This window comes from Bufo bufo, chromosome 3, assembly GCF_905171765.1.
Source record: "Bufo bufo chromosome 3, aBufBuf1.1, whole genome shotgun sequence".
Taxonomy (NCBI): domain Eukaryota; kingdom Metazoa; phylum Chordata; class Amphibia; order Anura; family Bufonidae; genus Bufo; species Bufo bufo.
The window spans coordinates 543,383,961-543,404,565 of NC_053391.1; the positions used below are offsets into that span (position 1 = coordinate 543,383,961).

A 20,605-nucleotide genomic window follows, 5' to 3' on the forward strand; every position below is an offset into this window, starting at 1 on the left:
TAATCCTAAAATACATTTTCCAACAGGTCTTGTATCCAAAGTAAACATTTTTTGTTGATATAAATTATACACCTACAGACCTGATGGTCACAATGCGATTCACCACTGTTCAAACTGCATACGACCAGCTCCATCAGCTGCCTAAGAGTTGTGTGTATAAGTATCTGGCCTCTGCAGTGCGCAAACCATGGATCTACAAAACAGATACCGGCTGTATGCACGTCGCATTACCGTGCGGTCCTACTGACTTTAATAGGTCTGTGTTGTTCTGCATCTGTATGGCTGCGTTGAAAAAGACCAAAAAGACCATGCTGAAACATGCAGACCACAGAACCATTGAAGTTAATGGGTCTGAACCGCGACACAGTGTGCACGCGTCCGGTATCTATCCGTGTTTTGTGGACCACAAAACACAGTCACAAGCAAGAGGCCTCAGGATGAGGAAGATTTAAATAGGAATGAATGTATCCTTTCTGTAATCCCCTGAAAAAGGGCAGAGTTTTGAAATACTTCAAATACTACCTAAAACAAGTAATTAAGAAAATAACATTTAAAGAGTAAGGCTATGTTCACACCACATTCACTGAATGTAGCCTTAGGTTCCCATTCACCTTATGGAGGTCAAAACAATGTCCTTTTGTACTCTCTTAAGGTGGCAAGAGTTTTGTTTTTTACTGTGCAAGAATGAGCAGCTTTCCTATAAAATGAGCCACCACAAAATATATATCACATTGTATTTTTTTTTCCACTGTGGCCCGTAGCTGATGTATGCCTCTGTACGGCTACACAGTGGCATACGTCGGGGAATACTCCTGCGTAAACCCACAAAGTATAGACAGATCATCTCTATTCAACTCTCCATGGAGTGGCAGAATTAACAAGGGCTCATAGAGGGCCGAGCAGAGCTGATCATAGCCAAAGGGGCACAGCGCTCAGCTGAGAGCTCCTGTCCCTTCATATCAGTGATTGGTGGCAGCCTCCGCACCTGGATCCCCCCGATCGAAGCTTGACATGCCACATGACATCTGAAATGACACGTGTACATTTTAAGAAACACGGATTTGCTGAGGCAGGCTTCACCTTGCAAACTATGAAGGCAGCACTGTGTGGTAGCTATTCCAACACAACACTGCTTTCTACAGCTTCAGATAAACACAATATGAATAGTGAAAAATGAAATATAATGATGAATATAATATTATAAAAGAAAAAAAAAAAGTTCCTGTATGTATGTGATCACCCGGCAATGCTGTGGAGCAGTAGCTTTTATCATAGACTGGATTCACTTTTCATAGACATCTTAAACAGACATCTATTGACAGTGAAGGCGTCTTTTGAAATTTGAAACACATTTTGGGAATGAGAATTACTGATAAATTCTGATGCCTCTTGGTAAATGCACTGCATCACAGCACAGATCAGGTAATATATTATGTATAGCACATTCTTCTGACATACGTATAGCAGATATATGACCACAGGCAATATTCAGCAATTTCCTTTCTGCAGGATCATACTCAGGTTAGACCTATTCCAAACAGTGGATTACCTGTAGACTATCCAGGATAACCCGCAGAGACTGAACTTGTCTGCGCACAGCTCCGGAGAAGCGTTCATATGTAGTAGCATCATATTCACTCATTTGAATTTCCTTCAACCTATGAGGAACACAACATCATACACATAGATTGGCTTATTCCATAAAAAAATTATATATAAATATGAAACACAGAGACAAAATATAAACTTAAAGGGGCACGCCCAGAACTGAATGACTCCCCTTGTTTGTAAATGTGCTGGTCATAGAATACGCATTGATGTGGTGAGATTGTGCTGCAGTGCTTCATGACATTTCACCTGCTCTGCTCTTCCAGCATGGAGTACGAATGCACAGAAAGCACATGGGATCTGTATTCCAAGGTGAATAGCGTACTGAGAAGTGCTGCTGCACCACCATGGTCACCTTTATCAAACGTACCTATCAACATATTTATTGGCAGTTAGGTCATGTGACCCCTGCAGAGACTCGCTGGATTCAGCTTCCGCCGTGTGGACAGGAAGTCAGTTTCTCTAATGCTTCCCATGAGACTCTCATGGACGGGCACTGACTGCCAAATATAATGGAGGCTGAAAATATATCAATTAATCCATATGCAAGCTTGTTAAACAAATGGTTAAGTATACCAACTCACTTTCAAATGAGGGGGGAACACAAACAAACTTTTGTTGGGGGGGGGGACGCATAATTAAATATTAAATGTGCCAGTTTGTGTACACATCTGCTGTATATTCAATATTACACATGTATATTGGTGAACAGAATTATGACAAATTCACTAAAGTAAACAAAATCAGTAGCAGAGAAATAGAATTTTCTGCCACATTCCGGTCATTCCAGTATAAATTTGGCAAAGAAAACGGGGTTAATTTCCTGCTGATGTCTTCCACTGTAGGCTGGTGAATGACGGCTAAGGGATGGGCTTAGCTAGTGAGTAAACCTTAAAGGGGTTATCCTATGATTAATGTAAAAAATCATAATCCGAAATCATATAGTACACGAGAATCTCTTTCTAACAAAGCTAGAACCAGCCCTGTACCTCACATGGATCCAGAGATCTCCCCATTCATTGCTATGCTAGATTTATATCAAGATGGCAGTTTAGAGGGCATGCAATGTATCAGGGGGTGTCCTTTGTACTGCAGCTGAGCATGTGCTTTCATCTCAGAGAGAAGGACAGAGAAATTAGAAAGAGAGCAAACAGCAGGTGGAGCTATACAGATAGATATCAGTAAATAACTTTTACCTACATACAATTACACAAGTATTCAGATAGAGGTGCTGGTCTGAATTTTTTTTTTTTTCATAGGGCAACCCCTTTAAAGGGAACCTGTCAAGTCCCTTGTGTAGTGTAGTAACAGACACAGTCGGGGAGATGGACTAAGACTAGCATTACCAACACCAGTCTTATTATAAAGTCCGTCAGCACAGAATGCGCCAACCTTATTAAGAGACACAGGCTATGAGCTGGTGTAGATTTGAACTACCCCAGCTCTTGGCGTAAATAATAGTAAGTGTCCATTCACACGTCCGTATGTGTTTTGCGGACTCCGCAAAACACGGACACCGGCAATGTGCGTTTCCGCATTTTGCAGACCGCCCATCGCCGGGCACTCTCATAGAAAATGCCTTTTCTTGTCTGCAATTGCAGACAAGAATAGGACATGTTCGATTTTTTTGTGGAACGGAAGTGCAGATGCGGACAGCACATTCCGGCCCCATCGGAAAAAAATGGGTCAGCACCTGTTCCGCAAAATTGCGGAACGGATGCGGACCCATTTTGCGGATGTGTGAATGGACCCTAAATCTGGTGGGCCGTGTAAGGCCTCGCCCCTCCTGTTATTAAGACCCACCCACATTTCTCGCCACTCTTAAAAAGTCACAAAGCAAGTGAAGAGGTGCAAATTAATGCGGCATGTGCAATCATTTCCGACCTTTTTCACAATGGTGGCGTAAACACTTTCGTAAATGCCCCTCAGTGATCACAGTATGTCCATTTGTGTAGTAATTTTCTAGAATTTACATGTGCAGCATGAGTCCAACAATATTCATGATATTAACCGTTGATAGGCATAAGATGTCAGTCGGTGGCTGGAGGGTAAGGTACATATTGTCGGACTCCTTGCTGTACGTATACTATAAATTTAATATGTAACTTCTCTGAAACTACTACACAAACACATACGTGACAGACTGCTGAAATCAGAGGGTCTGTCACTACATTATGCTGTCTGCAGAGAGAGGATCTAACAGGTTCCCGTTCACAATCTGTGTGTCCTACTGCAGAGAGGCCAGAGGCGGGAGGATCCCGCTGCAAACACAGGATTATGAGGAGGGAGGGTAATGGCTGAACTCTTGGGACACATAGAAAAAATGGCTTTAAATATTCCTCAGCACTAATTACTTCATAATACAAACAGATGCAGAATTCCACAGCATAAAATACCCCATTTACACGCATTGCCAGAGGAATTTCTATGCATTCTGTTGGCATTTACACACAGAATAGAGACACATCCAAATGACAAAGGGAATATTAATACATTTCCAATTTCAATTTATTCACAGGTTTCCTAGAGGAATTTTAGATTGCAGAGACTTCTAAGAAATGATGCTTCTGAATTGTGATTTCCTGGAGAATACAGGTATTTACAGGACAGATGTGTCAGAAGTGGTGAGATGTGTTACCTCTGTTTGAAAGCTTTCTCTGCCATTTCCCTAGCCGCTCTCTTCACTTCTTCGGGGACAGCATCTTTTTCCGCTTGTGACACCTGGTAGACTTTGTGTCCTGCATCCAGGCGATATGGACCTCCCTTTCCACCCAGTCCTGCCGTGTCCCTGCCACCTGGAAAATGACATTAATTTTAGCCATTCTGATTACAGTTAACTACTTTACATCACTTTTCAATGAAATACATTTCAGGTATTCACAACCACCTCAGCCACCAGGCATGGGCGCCATACCCAATAATAATGTCCTACTGTATAGCATGCAACATATCTCTGATATAGTCACACAAGCACCAAATATGTCACAGATTAAAAAAAATGGAGAAGTATTACTTTCTGCCCGTATTGTACACATACAGAAAAGTATTAGCTCTACTCCAACATGTTACCCTGTCACGTGAGTTAAATCAAACAAGCATGTTATAAGCACAGGCGGGTTCTCCTACATGGTATACATGTGTGAATAGAGAGTAAATGATTGACAGCCACGTGACATAAATGTGTAGGCTATGCACTATATGCACCTTGGTGCAGGCAAACACGAGAAACCCTGAAGTAAATGAATCCTTGACCTTTCTTTTTGCCCTTACAATGTGAACACTAATAATAAGCACATGTCAACACAACTTCTCAGGAATTGCTGGGTAAGACTGTCTTGTTTTCCCTAAAAGTTCATCTAGGCGTCATAATATATGGTTCTATTGGAATGAAAAACTCTACAGAGATTAGAAGACTGACTCCTTGTCCTAGTTCTCCGACCTCTGAGGCCCATGGGCATGTTGGCTATACAAGTTCTAAAGCAGGACTACAAAACCTTTGAAGTTTGATTTAGCACTTTCATTTGTGAGAGTAAAGGTGGTCACCCTGGTCAACCCTGGCTCACACAGTGGATAAACCTTGAAGAAGGACAACTATTACTGATCAATTATGGATTTATTATGACCATGTGTTAGTGTTATACTTCACCACCGTGGAAGGTCATTTACCAAATGTTAGAATATTTGTATATGCTGCGATCAGCCCTGAAACATGGTTCACATGTCGGACGCATGTCCTGGACTGACTGTGGCTCCTCGGACCTGAACTGAATGTATCATAGTAATTTATAACAAAGTCAGTTTGTATCTGATCGCGGGGTTATTGGAGTGTACTTATATCATGTGAGGACACAGCAATAGCCTCGCGATCAGACAGAAACTGCAACATAAATGACTATGATACAGTTGTTTCGGGTCAGGGGAGCCATGGTCGTCCGGGGAGATGAGGCCAATACACAGACCGTGTTTCTCAGGCCAATCGCGGTCATGTACAGTCGTGGCCAAAAGTTTTGAGAATTACACAAATATTAGTTTTCACAAAGTTTGCTGCTAAACTGCTTTTAGATCTTTGTTTCAGTTGTTTCTGTGATGTAGTGAAATATAATTACACGCACTTCATATGTTTCAAAGGCTTTTATCGACAATTACATGACATTTATGCAAAGAGTCAGTATTTGCAGTGTTGGCCCTTCTTTTTCAGGACCTCTGCAATTCGACTGGGCATGCTCTCAATCAACTTCTGGGCCAATTCCTGACTGATAGCAACCCATTCTTTCATAATCACTTCTTGGAGTTTGTCAGAATTAGTGGGTTTTTGTTTGTCCACCCGCCTCTTGAGGATTGACCACAAGTTCTCAATGGGATTAAGATCTGGGGAGTTTCCAGGCCATGGACCCAAAATGTCAACGTTTTGGTCCCCGAGCCACTTAGTTATCACTTTTGCCTTATGGCACGGTGCACCATCGTGCTGAAAAATGCATTGTTCTTCACCAAACTATTGTTGGAAGAAGTTGCTGTTGGAGGGTGTTTTGGTACCATTCTTTATTCATGGCTGTGTTTTTGGGCAAAATTGTGAGTGAGCCCACTCCCTTGGATGAGAAGCAACCCCTCACATGAATGGTCTCAGGATGCTTTAATGTTGGCATGACACAGGACTGATGGTAGCGCTCACCTTTTCTTCTCCGGACAAGCCTTTTTCCAGATGCCCCAAACAATCGGAAAGAGGCTTCATCTGAGAATATGACTTTGCCCCAGTCCTCAGCAGTCCATTCACCATACTTTCTGCAGAAGATCAATCTGTCCCTGATGTTTTTTTTGGATAGAAGTGGCTTCTTTGCTGCCCTTCTTGACACCAGGCCATCTTCCAAAAGTCTTCGCCTCATTGTGCGTGCAGATGCGCCCCACACCTGCCTGCTGCCATTCCTGAGCAAGCTCTGCACTGGTGGCACTCCGATCCCACAGCTGAATCCTCTTTAGGAGACGATCCTGCCGCTTGCTGGACTTTCTTGGAGGCCCTGAAGCCTTCTTAACAAGAATTGAACCTCTTTCCTTGAAGTTCTTGATGATCCTATAAATTGTTGATTGAGGTGCAATCTTAGTAGCCACAATATCCTTGCCTGTGAAGCCATTTTTATGCAACGCAATGATGGCTGCACGCGTTTCTTTGCAGGTCACCATGGTTAACAATGGAAGAACAATGATTTCAAGCATCACCCTCCTTTTAACATGTCAAGTCTGCCATTTTAACCCAATCAGCCTGACATAATGATCTCCAGCCTTGTGCTCATCAACGATTACTGAAATGATCTCAGCAGGTCCTTTAATGACAGCAATGAAATGCAGTGGAAAGTTTTTTTTGGGATTAAGTTAATTTTCATGGCAAAGAAGGACTATGCAATTCATCTGATGACTCTTCATAACATTCTGGAGTACACTGCGTGCAGAATTATTAGGCAAATGAGTATTTTGACCACATCATCCTCTTTATGCATGTTGTCTTACTCCAAGCTGTATAGGCTCGAAAGCCTACTACCAATTAAGCATATTAGGTGATGTGCATCTCTGTAATGAGAAGGGGTGTGGTCTAATGACATCAACACCCTATATTAGGTGTGCATAATTATTAGGCAACTTCCTTTCCTTTGGCAAAATGGGTCAAAAGAAGGACTTGACAGGCTCAGAAAAGTCAAAAATAGTGAGATATCTTGCAGAGGGATGCAGCACTCTTAAAATTGCAAAGCTTCTGAAGCGTGATCATCGAACAATCAAGCGTTTCATTCAAAATAGTCAACAGGGTCGCAAGAAGCGTGTGGAAAAACCAAGGCGCAAAATAACTGCCCATGAACTGAGAAAAGTCAAGCGTGCAGCTGCCAAGATGCCACTTGCCACCAGTTTGGCCATATTTCAGAGCTGCAACATCACTGGAGTGCCCAAAAGCACAAGGTGTGCAATACTCAGAGACATGGCCAAGGTAAGAAAGGCTGAAAGACGACCACCACTGAACAAGACACACAAGCTGAAACGTCAAGACTGGGCCAAGAAATATCTCAAGACTGATTTTTCTAAGGTTTTATGGACTGATGAAATGAGAGTGAGTCTTGATGGGCCAGATGGATGGGCCCGTGGCTGGATTGGTAAAGGGCAGAGAGCTCCAGTCCGACTCAGACGCCAGCAAGGTGGAGGTGGAGTACTGGTTTGGGCTGGTATCATCAAAGATGAGCTTGTGGGGCCTTTTCGGGTTGAGGATGGAGTCAAGCTCAACTCCCAGTCCTACTGCCAGTTTCTGGAAGACACCTTCTTCAAGCAGTGGTACAGGAAGAAGTCTGCATCCTTCAAGAAAAACATGATTTTCATGCAGGACAATGCTCCATCACACGCGTCCAAGTACTCCACAGCGTGGCTGGCAAGAAAGGGTATAAAAGAAGAAAATCTAATGACATGGCCCTACTTGTTCACCTGATCTGAACCCCATTGACATTGAGAACCTGTGGTCCATCATCAAATGTGAGATTTACAAGGAGGGAAAACAGTACACCTCTCTGAACAGTGTCTGGGAGGCTGTAGTTGCTGCTGCACGCAATGTTGATGGTGAACAGATCAAAACACTGACAGAATCCATGGATGGCAGGCTTTTGAGTGTCCTTGCAAAGAAAGGTGGCTATATTGGTCACTGATTTGTTTTTGTTTTGTTTTTGAATGTCAGAAATGTATATTTGTGAATGTTGAGATGTTATATTGGTTTCACTGGTAAAAATAAATAATTGAAATGGGTATATATTTGTTTTTTTGTTAAGTTGCCTAATAATTATGCACAGTAATAGTCACCTGCACACACAGATATCCCCCTAAAATAGCTAAAACTAAAAACAAACTAAAAACTACTTCCAAAAATATTCAGCTTTGATATAAATGAGTTTTTTGGGTTCATTGAGAACATGGTTGTTGTTCAATAATAAAATTAATCCTCAAAAATACAACTTGCCTAATAATTCTTCACTCCCTGTATATGCAAATTGCTATTATAAAAACTTAAGCAGCAACTTTTCCAATTTCCAATATTTATGTAATTCTCAAAACTTTTGGCCACGACTGTACATGAGCACTAAGGGCCCGTTCAAAATTGGCAGAGTATACCATGGCAAAAACGACGGCGTTTTTTGCTGCAGTTGATCAGTTCGGATGCCCCTGACCCGCATGCGGCTTATCACAATTCAATGCAGCTAAACAGTGAGTGGATACCTGAGTAGCTCTAAGCGGTGGTTGCACACCACACCAAGAAGGGTTATTTACCTTCTTGGCGTGGCCATGTCTTTAAACTGCCAGATGATGAATTGTGGCACTGCCTCCCACTGAAAACAATGGAGGTAGACACCACGTAGCCACCAGCAGAATTTTGGCTCATCAAATTCCTCCATGTGAACGGGTCCTAAGAGTTTTTTCCCACAAAGAACTGTTGTTTTTTAGGTTTATTATCTCTTTTAAGAATACAGTGATATACACTACGCATTATACCTACAGGAGCTTTTATGTCATCTCATTCTAAATCCACAGGCTGGGAAGGTTTTCTACAAGATTTAGCTGTGTATCTTTGTGAATGTTTGCCCATTTATCCAGAAGAGCATTTGTGAGGTAAGACACTGATGCTGGACTAGAGGGCCTGACTCACAATCTCAGTTCTAGTTCATGCCAAAGGAGCTTGATGGGGTTGAGGTCAGGGCTCTGTACGGGCCAGTCAAAGTCTAAAGTCCATGCCTTTATGGACCTTGCTTTATGCACTGGGATACACAATCATGCATCAACAGAAAATGACCTTCCACAAACAGTTCACAGAAACCGGGGCGTAGCTAGAACTGATTGGGCCCCACAGCAATTTTTTTATGGCCTCCCCCTCTCACTTACTTAATATAAAACCTTTGAAAAAACCAATTTGTCTTTGTATCGCCAGGTCAGGAAAGGCATTCTTTGATCTGAGGCAGGGGTCAGGGCACATACTTGCCGAATTTGAATAAAAGCAGTGGTGTGCATAAGGTGTTTGGCACACGGAGAGAGTCTTTTGTTTGGCACCCCACCTTCCATACTTTAAAACATTGTGCCCCTCCCAGTTGATATGCCTTCATTTTTACCCCTCACAGTAGTTATGCCCTCATTGCGCCCCTTCACAGTAGTAATGCCCTCTCTTTGCCCCCTTCACAGTAGTAATGCCCTCCCTGTGCCCCCTCAGTGTAAATAATATTTTTTTTAAAACAGAACTCTCACCTTGTCCCATTCCTGATGATCAGATAACCTCCAGCACTCACCTGCAGGCACAGATCACGCTGCAGCACTGTGTGGGAGGAGCGCACATGCAGATCCTCCTACACAGTCCGGCAGCCTGTGCCTGTAAGGCTGAATGGTAAAGCAGAGGGCAAATGGCTCCTAGAAGAGGGAAGGAGCTCAGGGAGCTGAGCAGTTATTAAAAAAAGGCCCGGTATTTCCCCTGCGCTCTAGCAATGAGAACTTCCATCTGTATTGAAGGAAGCGCTCATTGCATCCGGCATCCCCCTGACAGCTAGACAGGGCGGACTGCCCCCCTTCCCTTCCTTCTTACAGCGGGGCAGCACCTAGCCTTTTTGCTGCCTGACGTGAAAACTGAAATGGCGCCCCTCCCATCCTCAACAATATCTGATCGGGTGATGCGCTGTTTAAAGACAAGGAGGCACTCCATGTCGAGCGCTTCTACCTCTTCATTATCCTGCCTGTCATCGCAGAGGCGCAGTGAAATTACAAGTACTCATCCATTCACAATTGGAAGTAATCGTTCCACCGCCGCTGCAAAGGAAATTAAGTGCAGTGTAATGACCAGGAAGCAGTGGATGCATGGAGCGCCGCCTCCTCTTCAAACAGCTGATCGTCCGGGGTGACAGCTGAGGATAGGTCATCAATAAATACAGCCTGCATAGCTCCTTTAAATAGGTTGTCCGCTTTTTACTATTCATGACCTATCCTCAGGATAGGTCATTAATATCAGATCGGCAGGGATCTGACACCTGTCACCCCCCTCGATCAGCTAAAGGATAAATGTCCCCCATATTCAGTTGCAAGAAAAAGTATGTGAACCCTTTGGAATGATATGGATTTCTGCACAAATTGGTCATAAAATGTGATCTAAACTTCATCTAAGTCACAACAATAGACAATCAATAGTTACGTTACTGCACAGAAAGTTGTAAGCATACATTTGCCCAAAATGTCTTTCCCTTTACTGGAACTAAAGGGTCCTAGTCCAACCCCTGGAAAACAAGCCTATACCATTTTTTCTCCTCCAAACTTTACAGTTGGCACAATGCAATCAAGCTGGTAACATTGTCCTGGCATTCACCAAACCCAAACTCTCCCATCAGACTACCAGATAGAGAAGTGTGATAAGTGTGCTTTGCAACACTCTATCTGACGCCCGGCATTGTGCTTGGTGATGTAAGGCTTTCATGCAGCTGCTCAGCAATGGAAGCCCATGCCACAAAGCTTCTAGTGCACGTTTTTTGCTCTGATGTTAATGCCCGAGGAGGTTTGGCTGCAGAATGTTGATGTCTTATATGCACTGAGGGGGAGATTTATCATAGACTGGGGTTTTCGGCAGTCTATGATATCCCCTGACGTGCAGGCCTCGTCATAAATAAGGGGCAGCTCAGAGCTGCCGTAGATTTCTGTCTTCATTTTTGCTAGAAAATTGGTATAAATGAAGATAAATTTACCAGCCCACAGTCTCAAATTTTTTACTCCAGAAAAGTGCCGAGGGGGGAATCATAAATTCCTCTCCTATTCTCCCCTGCACTCAGCAATCCCGCTCTGTAACTTTCTGTGGTCTCCACTTCAAGGCTGAGTTGATGTGGTTCCAAAACACTTCCAATTTACAATATTACAGCTCACCGCTGATCATGGAAAATCTAGGAGGGAAGGCATTTCATGAACTGACTTGCTGCAACAGTGGCATCCTATTGCAGGACCACGCTGGTATTCAGTAAGCCCTTACTATAACACGTTTGTAAAAACAGATTACAAGGATAGGGGCTTTATGGTTTTGATACATTTTTGAAAAGAAGTCCAGGAAACTATAGGCCGGTAAGTTTAACATCTGTTGTGGGTAAACAGTTTGAAGGTTTTCTGAGCGATGCTATGTTAGAGCATCTCAACGGAAATAAGCAAATAACGCCATATCAGCATGGCTTCGTGAGGGATCGGTCATGCCAAACTAATTAATCAGTTTCTATGAGGAGGTAAGTTCTAGACTTGACAGCGGGGAATCAATGGATGTCGTATATCTGGACTTCTCCAAAGCATTTGACACTGTACCACATAAAAGGTTAGAATATATGATGAGAATGATCATACTGGGAGAAAACGTCTGTATGTGGGTAAGTGACTGGCTGAGGGATAGAAAACAGAGGGTGGTTATTAGTGGTACACACTCAGATTGGGTCACTGTCAGTAGTGGAGTACCTCAGGGGTCAGTATTGTGCCCTATTCTCTTCAATATATTCATTAATGATCTTGTAGAAGGCTTGCATAGTAAAATATAAATTTTCGCAGATGACACTAAACTGTGTAAAGTAATTAACACTGAAGAGGACAGTATACTGCTACAGAGGGATCTGGATAGACTGGAGGCTTGGGCAGATAAGTGGCAGATGAGGTTTAACACTGATAAATGTAAGGTGATGCACATGGGAAGGAATAATGCAAGTCACCCGTACATACTAAATGGTAAAACACTTGGTAACACTGACATGGAAAAGGATCTAGGAATTTTAATAAACAGCAAACTAAGCTGCAAAAACCAGTGTCAGGCAGCTGCTGCTAAGGCCAATAAGATAATGGGTTGCATCAAAAGGGGCATAGATGCCCATTATGAGAACATAGTCCTACCACTTTACAAATCATTAGTCAGACCACACATGGAGTACTGTGTACAGTTCTGGGCTCCTGTGAACAAGGCAGACATAGCAGAGCTGGAGAGGGTCCAGAGGAGGGCAACTAAAGTAATAACTGGAATGGGGCAACTACAGTACCCTGAAAGATTATCAAAATTAGGGTTATTGACTTTACAAAAAAGACGACTGAGGGGAGATCTAATTACTATGTATAAATATATCAGGGGTCAGAACAGAGATCTATCCCATCATCTATTTATCCCCAGGACTGTAACAGTGACGAGGGGACATCCTCTGCATCTGGAGGAAAGAAGGTTTGTACACAAACATAGAAGAGGATTCTTTACGGTAAGAGTAGTGAGACTATGGAACTCTCTGCCTGAGGAGGTGGTGATGGTGAGTACAATAAAAGAATTCAAGAGGGGCCTGGATGTATTTCTGGAGTGTAATAATATTACAGGATATAGCTACTAGAGAGGGGTCGTTGATCCAGGGAGTTATTCTGATTGCCTGATTGGAGTCGGGAAGGAATTTTTTATTCCCCTAAAGTGGGGGAAATTGGCTTCTACCTCACAGTTTTTTTTTTTGCCTTCCTCTGGATCAACTTGCAGGATAACAGGCCGAACTGGATGGACAAATGTCTTTTTTTCGGCCTTATGTACTATGTTACTAATTTGACATTTTGAGAAAGAATTTGCTAGATTTGGGCATGCTGTGGTTGGTGCTTAGTGCAAGGTGACATGGCCTCCCAAAGACGAGCAAATTTAATATAATTTGTGCCAAAAACTTGTCTAAACTATAGCTCTAATTTACTTCAGCTCATAGCTAGTGTAGATTTGAGTTTTTGGGGACACAGAGGGTCTGAAGATGCGCCAAACCTATTAAGAGGCTTGTGCTGATTAATAAATGGTACATCTCACTCAAGTGCAGAATTAGATGCAGTCTTGATAAATCACCCTTTCCCCCATACTGCTGAATTAAAATGGTTGGAAGAGATGCCAAAAGGAGACAGCATGGGCACAGCATTTATACAAACTGGGCATATGAAATTTGCCGGTTAAACTTACACATACTTTGCTTAAAGGGGTTGTCTTATCACAGACAACAGTGTACTAATATAAATGGCACATAAAGGGCAAAAAATGAACACACGGACCAAACACGGATACTTCACGGATGAAACACAAACACAAAAATGTGAACAAGGCCTTAACTTGTTTCATACTTATCATCTTTGATCCTTTCATACTGCCAGAAGTAAAAAAAAATTGCTGTTTCGAATCTGACAGTCAACTAGAATCTGTCATATGCAGCCAAGTAGGCTAGCTATGAGCTCCCACAATGCATTACACTTGGGTACCAAAAAAACAGCCAGATTAAAAACTAAATATTCAAATATAATTAGAGCAGAGCACATACGTAATGGTTGATGCACATTTGTCCTGTAAAAAAGTAATAAAAATGTTGTTCAAAAGTAATTTTGCCTTAAAAAATGGCCGGAAATATGGCAAAATATCAACAGGCAATAAAAAATTTCTTCCAAAAAGGACACTGTCCATATTCTTAAATAAAAAAAGAATGTAATCTACAATGAAGTCTGCTATGGTATTTCTCACCCTGTAATTCACTATCCACATAGTTACACTATGTGACTCAGAAGGAAGGAAGCGGATTGCTGCTGCACGTGATTATATTACAGATATGACCATACTACTTGTTAAGAGGAACATTGCAAAAGAAATTTGACAAAGCGGAATTTCTGGAGACGTGGGGACAACTGAAGAACTTCTGGCCACTGTACATTAATAAAGTTCTAGGCTCTCCATTTCTTTCATATAGTGATTTTTTCTCAATCTGTTAAATTTATCCATTTCTCCCAAGCAAGGCTGCAACTAAAAATGTATGTATAGAGCCAATACTGAAATGAAAGAGGCTGAACAATCCTAGGTCCAGTTTGCCCATCCTAGTGGGCGGCCTTTTTCCTGAAAAAAAATGAGGGCTTAAAGAGGACATGTCACTTCTCCAGACATACAGTCAGTTCCATAAATATTGGGACATCGACACAATTCTAACATTTTGGGCTCTATACACCACCACAATGGATTTGAAATGAAACGAACAAGATGTGCTTTAACTGCAGACTGTCAGCTTTAATTTGAGGGTATTTACATCCAAATCAGGTGAACGGTGTAGAAATTACAACAGTTTGCATATGTGCCTCCCACTTGTTAAGGGACCAAAAGTAATGGGACAATTGGCTTCTCAGCTGTTCCATGACCAGGTGTGTGTTAATCCCTCATTATCCCAATTACAATGAGCAGATAAAAGGTCCAGAGTTAATTTCAAGTGTGCTATTTGAATTTGGAATCTGTTGCTGTCAACTCTTAAGATGAGATCCAAAGAGCTGTCACTATCAGTGAAGCAAGCCATCATTAGGCTGAAAAAATAAAACAAACCCATCAGAAAGATAGCAAAAACATTAGGCGTGGCCAAAACAACTGTTTAAAACATTCTTAAAAAGAAGGAATGCACCGATGAGCTCAGCAACACCAAAAGACCAGGAAGACCACGGAAAACAACTGTGGTGGATGACCGAAGAATTCTTTCCCTGGTGAAGAAAACACCCTTCACAACAGTTGGCCAGATCAAGAACACTCTCCAGGAGGTAGGTGTATGTGTGTCAAAGTCAACAATCAAGAGAAAACTTCACCAGAGTGAATACAGAGGGTTCACCACAAGATGTAAACCATTGGTGAGCCTCAAAAACAGGAAGGCCAGATTAAAGTTTGCCAAACGACATCTAAAAAAGCCTTCACAGTTCTGGAACAACATCCTATGGACAGATGAGACCAAGATCAACTTGTACCAGAGTGATAGGAAGAGAAGAGTATGGAGAAGGAAAGGAACTGCTCATGATCCTAAGCATACCACCTCATCAGTGAAGCATGGTGGTGGTAGTGTCATGGCGTGGGCATGTATGGCTGCCAATGGAACTGGTTTTCTTGTATTTATTGATGATGTGACTGCTGACAAAAGCAGCAGGATGAATTCTGAAGTGTTTCGGGCAATATTATCTGCTCATATTCAGCCAAATGCTTCAGAACTCATTGGATGGTGCTTCACAGTGCAGATGGACAATGACCCAAAGCATACTGCAAAAGCAACCAAAGAGTTTTTTTTAAGGGAAAGAAGTGGAATGTTATGCAATGGCCACGTCAATCACCTGACCTGAATCCGATTGAGCATGCATTTCACTTGCTGAAGACAGAACTGAAGGGAAAATGCCCCAAGAACAAGCAGGAACAGAAGACAGTTGCAGTAGAGGCCTGGCAGAGCATCACCAGGGATGAAACCCAGCGTCTGGTTGATGTCTATGCGTTCCAGACTTCATGCTGTAATTGACTGCAAAGGATTTGCAACCAAGTATTAAAAAGTGAAAGTTTGATTTATGATTATTATTCTGTCCCATTACTTTTGGTTCCTTAACAAGTGGGAGGCACATATGCAAACTGTTGTAATTCCTACACAGTTCACCTGATTTGGATGTAAATACCCTCAAATTAAAGCTGACAGTCTGCAGTTAAAGCACATCTTGTTTGTTTCATTTCAAATCCATTGTGGTGGTGTATAGAGCCAAAGATTTTATAATTGTGGCGATGTCCCAATATTTATGGACCTGACTATTTGCTTAAGCCCTGGAGGATTTTTCGTTTTTGTGCTTTCATTTTAACTCCCTGCGTTCCTGGAGCCATAACTTTAATTTTTTCGTTCATATAGCCATATGAGGGCTTGACTTTTGCAGGACAATTTCTACTTTCTAATAGGACCACTTAATATTCTTTAAGATATAGTAGGAAGCAGGAAAAAAATTCCAAATGGGGCAGAATTACAAAAAAATGCAATTCTGCCACAGTTTAATGGGTTTTGTCTCTATTGTGTTTCCTAAGTTTTAAAACTGACCTGTGCCCTTCATTCTCTGAGGCAGTACAATTACAAAGAAACTTATATAGTTTTTCTTGTGTTTTAATAATGAAAAAATAAAAAAAACTTGCAGGATAACAGGCCGAACTGGATGGACAAATGTCTTTTTTCGGCCTTATAAACTATGTAATTTTGTATTTTCATGGCCATATTCTGACCCCACATAACTTTTTTATAGTTATGTCTATGGAGCTGTGTGAGGGCTCATTTTTTGAGGGACGAGCTGTAGTTTTCATGGTAGTGTGTTTTGATAAGATTTTATTCAGGTTTTTTGGGGGGTAAGTGAAGTGATGAAAAAATGGCGAATGGGCCATTTAGATTTTTTTTTTCACCGTATGGGATAAATATTTTCATATTTAAATAGTTCAGGCAGTTTATATTTTTTAAAAATAAGGGGTTGGGTCAGCACAACCTGCCTGTAGGTGCACATCACTATGGCGAAATACATATACAAACGGAAAATGCAAATGTGATCGCACACTACATCCAGCACTCTGCCCTCCATGCTGGACGAGACATTGGTTTATATTTTGGCCAAAGCATAGTAAGCCACTCACCGCGTCAAGGTTGTCTCATGAGTGGTCCCTAACTCTTGTTCCTACCTGTTCATGGGCCATGACAGCCACATAAAATCCAGGGAATGCAGGTCAGCATGCAAGCCAAGTACACTTTGCTTGTAACCCCGTCCGGTGCAATTACAGCTTTCATCGGATCCAGGGATGCAAGTACCAACATGCATGCTGAACCCACCATATACTTCTCCTGGAGCCGGATGGCTAATGGTAGGTTCTATACAAGCAGACTCAGTTTTATACTGACTTTAAAACCAGCCTCAAGGACAGATTAACTGGTCAGGTGTGCAATGACTCCAAGGAGATCGCCACGCCTCCAATATATACTACAAAGAAAAAAATAAGGGGTTGGGTCAGCACAACCTGCCTGTAGGTGCACATCACTATGGCGAAATACATATACAAACGGAAAATGCAAATGTGATCGCACACTACATCCAGCACTCTGCCCTCCATGCTGGACGAGACATTGGTTTATATTTTGGCCAAAGCATAGTAAGCCACTCACCGCGTCAAGGTTGTCTCATGAGTGGTCCCTAACTCTTGTTCCTACCTGTTCATGGGCCATGACAGCCACATAAAATCCAGGGAATGCAGGTCAGCATGCAAGCCAAGTACACTTTGCTTGTAACCCCGTCCGGTGCCATTACAGCTTTCATCGGATCCAGGGATGCAAGTACCAACATGCATGCTGAACCCACCATATACTTCTCCTGGAGCCGGATGGCTAATGGTAGGTTCTATACAAGCAGACTCAGTTTTATACTGACTTTAAAACCAGCCTCAAGGACAGATTAACTGGTCAGGTGTGCAATGACTCCAAGGAGATCGCCCCTTATTTTTTTCTTTGTAGTATATATTGGAGGCGTGGCGATCTCCTTGGAGTCATTGCACACCTGACCAGTTAATCTGTCCTTGAGGCTGGTTTTAAAGTCAGTATAAAACTGAGTCTGCTTGTATAGAACCTACCATTAGCCATCCGGCTCCAGGAGAAGTATATGGTGGGTTCAGCATGCATGTTGGTACTTGCATCCCTGGATCCGATGAAAGCTGTAATGGCACCGGACGGGGTTACAAGCAAAGTGTACTTGGCTTGCATGCTGACCTGCATTCCCTGGATTTTATGTGGCTGTCATGGCCCATGAACAGGTAGGAACAAGAGTTAGGGACCACTCATGAGACAACCTTGACGCGGTGAGTGGCTTACTATGCTTTGGCCAAAATATAAACCAATGTCTCGTCCAGCATGGAGGGCAGAGTGCTGGATGTAGTGTGCGATCACATTTGCATTTTCCGTTTGTATATGTATTTCGCCATAGTGATGTGCACCTACAGGCAGGTTGTGCTGACCCAACCACTTATTTTTTTCTTTGTAGTATATATTGGAGGCGTGGCGATCTCCTTGGAGTCATTGCACACCTGACCAGTTAATCTGTCCTTGAGGCTGGTTTTAAAGTCAGTATAAAACTGAGTCTGCTTGTATAGAACCTACCATTAGCCATCCGGCTCCAGGAGAAGTATATGGTGGGTTCAGCATGCATGTTGGTACTTGCATCCCTGGATCCGATGAAAGCTGTAATGGCACCGGACGGGGTTACAAGCAAAGTGTACTTGGCTTGCATGCTGACCTGCATTCCCTGGATTTTATGTGGCTGTCATGGCCCATGAACAGGTAGGAACAAGAGTTAGGGACCACTCATGAGACAACCTTGACGCGGTGAGTGGCTTACTATGCTTTGGCCAAAATATAAACCAATGTCTCGTCCAGCATGGAGGGCAGAGTGCTGGATGTAGTGTGCGATCACATTTGCATTTTCAGTTTATATTTTTTGCTTATTTTAGTTTTAATTCTGGGGAAAGGGAGGTGATTAAAATTTTTATATATGTTTTATATTTTTTAAAACATTTTTCAACTTTTTTTTGTTCCCCCTAAGAAGCTAGATTATGCGATCGTCAGACCGCCTTTATCTTACACTGTAGTTCCATAGAATTACAATGTAAATTCCTTTTGCTGTTATCCTATGGAGCTCTGCCACCTGCAGGCCTTCATAGACACTACAACTTTTCAGAGAGACCCAGTGCATCAGAGTGAAGGAACAGCTCCCCCGATTGAAGCATGAGGAGCTGTTCCTGACCTAGCTATGCCCACTTCCGGTTCCTCAGCATTTACATGCCGTAGTCACATTTGACGACATCATCTGCAATCACCATTATCGCCGTCGCAGACATTAGCCCCAGGGCCCGTTTGAAACAGCAGAGACCCAGCAGCTATGTATGGCGCCCGCTGCACTGGTGAGCGGACGCCATATTTAAAATTTCTCCTTCCACTGTACATTTACAGCGCATGGGGTTACGTAAATACTTTCATTCTGTATTAAATAATTCTAGAGCATATTTTCTTCTTTTCCTCTGTTATTAGAATATATGAGGAAGCTGACAACCGGATGTTACCACTCCCCTTGTCAGTATAGTGCATCCCTACTCTGACACTGTCCAGTCAGGGCTGTATGGCACACTGTATAGGGACATACCTTATTGACAACAGGAATTTGCAATGCCCAGTTATCAATTTCACACATTTCCAGGAAAAGCACAACATAAGAAAACAAGCTCCTGAACAGTAAATGTATGAGGAGTGTACATGTTAGAACTCTACGCACTTTTACTGATGATTTTTTATTTATTTTTTTGCTTTAAAGGGAACCTGTCACCGGGATTTTTTGTATAGAGCTGAGGACATGGGTTGCTAGATGGCCACTGGGTACTGCGGATGTGCTAGCGGCGATCTAGCAACCCATGTCCTCAGCTCTATACCCCAAATCCCGGTGACAGGTTCCCTTTAATTACACTAAAATAAAAAAGAAGCAACTTTGCAAAACGTCTCAGTTACAAAGATACCATTATATGTATGCAACACTTCACAGACCTATGTAGTTCCAAACTAGAAACAGACAGTGTACTACCACATCCTACAGTCATGTGCCACTTCATCTGCCTGCTCTTCTTGCTAACCAACAGTAAAGTAAAAGCAGTGGTACAGATTGCAAAGGTTTGTTTGATTTCATATCCATGAAGATGCAAAGGTTTCCATAGGAGCTACAGTGGCGGAAATAATTATTTGACCCCTCACTGATTTTGTAAGTTTGTCCAATGACAAAGAAATGAAAAGTCTCAGAACAGTATCATTTCAATGGTAGGTTTATTGTAACAGTGGCAGATAGCACATCAAAAGGAAAATCGAAAAAATAACTTTAAATAAAAGATAGCAACTGATTTGCATTTCATTGAGTGAAATAAGTATTTGAACCCCTACCAACCATTAAGAGTTCTGGCTCCCACAGAGTGGTTAGACACTTCTACTCAATTAGTCACCCTCATTAAGGACACCTGTCTTAACTAGTCACCTGTATAAAAGACACCTGTCCACAGAATCAATCAATCAAGCAGACTCCAAACTCTCCAACATGGGAAAGACCAAAGAGCTGTCCAAGGATGTCAGAGACAAAATTGTAGACCTGCACAAGGCTGGAATGGGCTACA

At 42.3% G+C, this 20,605-nt stretch overlaps 1 protein-coding gene across 1 annotated transcript in view; it reads right to left on the reverse strand.

The window, feature by feature from the left end:
* Positions 1-20,605, reverse strand: part of VWA8 (von Willebrand factor A domain containing 8) — a 443,862-nt gene that overhangs the window by 17,646 nt on the left and 405,611 nt on the right. The window contains 2 exon segments of the mRNA XM_040425409.1: positions 1,550-1,658; positions 4,247-4,403. Coding sequence (XP_040281343.1) covers positions 1,550-1,658; positions 4,247-4,403 — 266 coding nt within the window.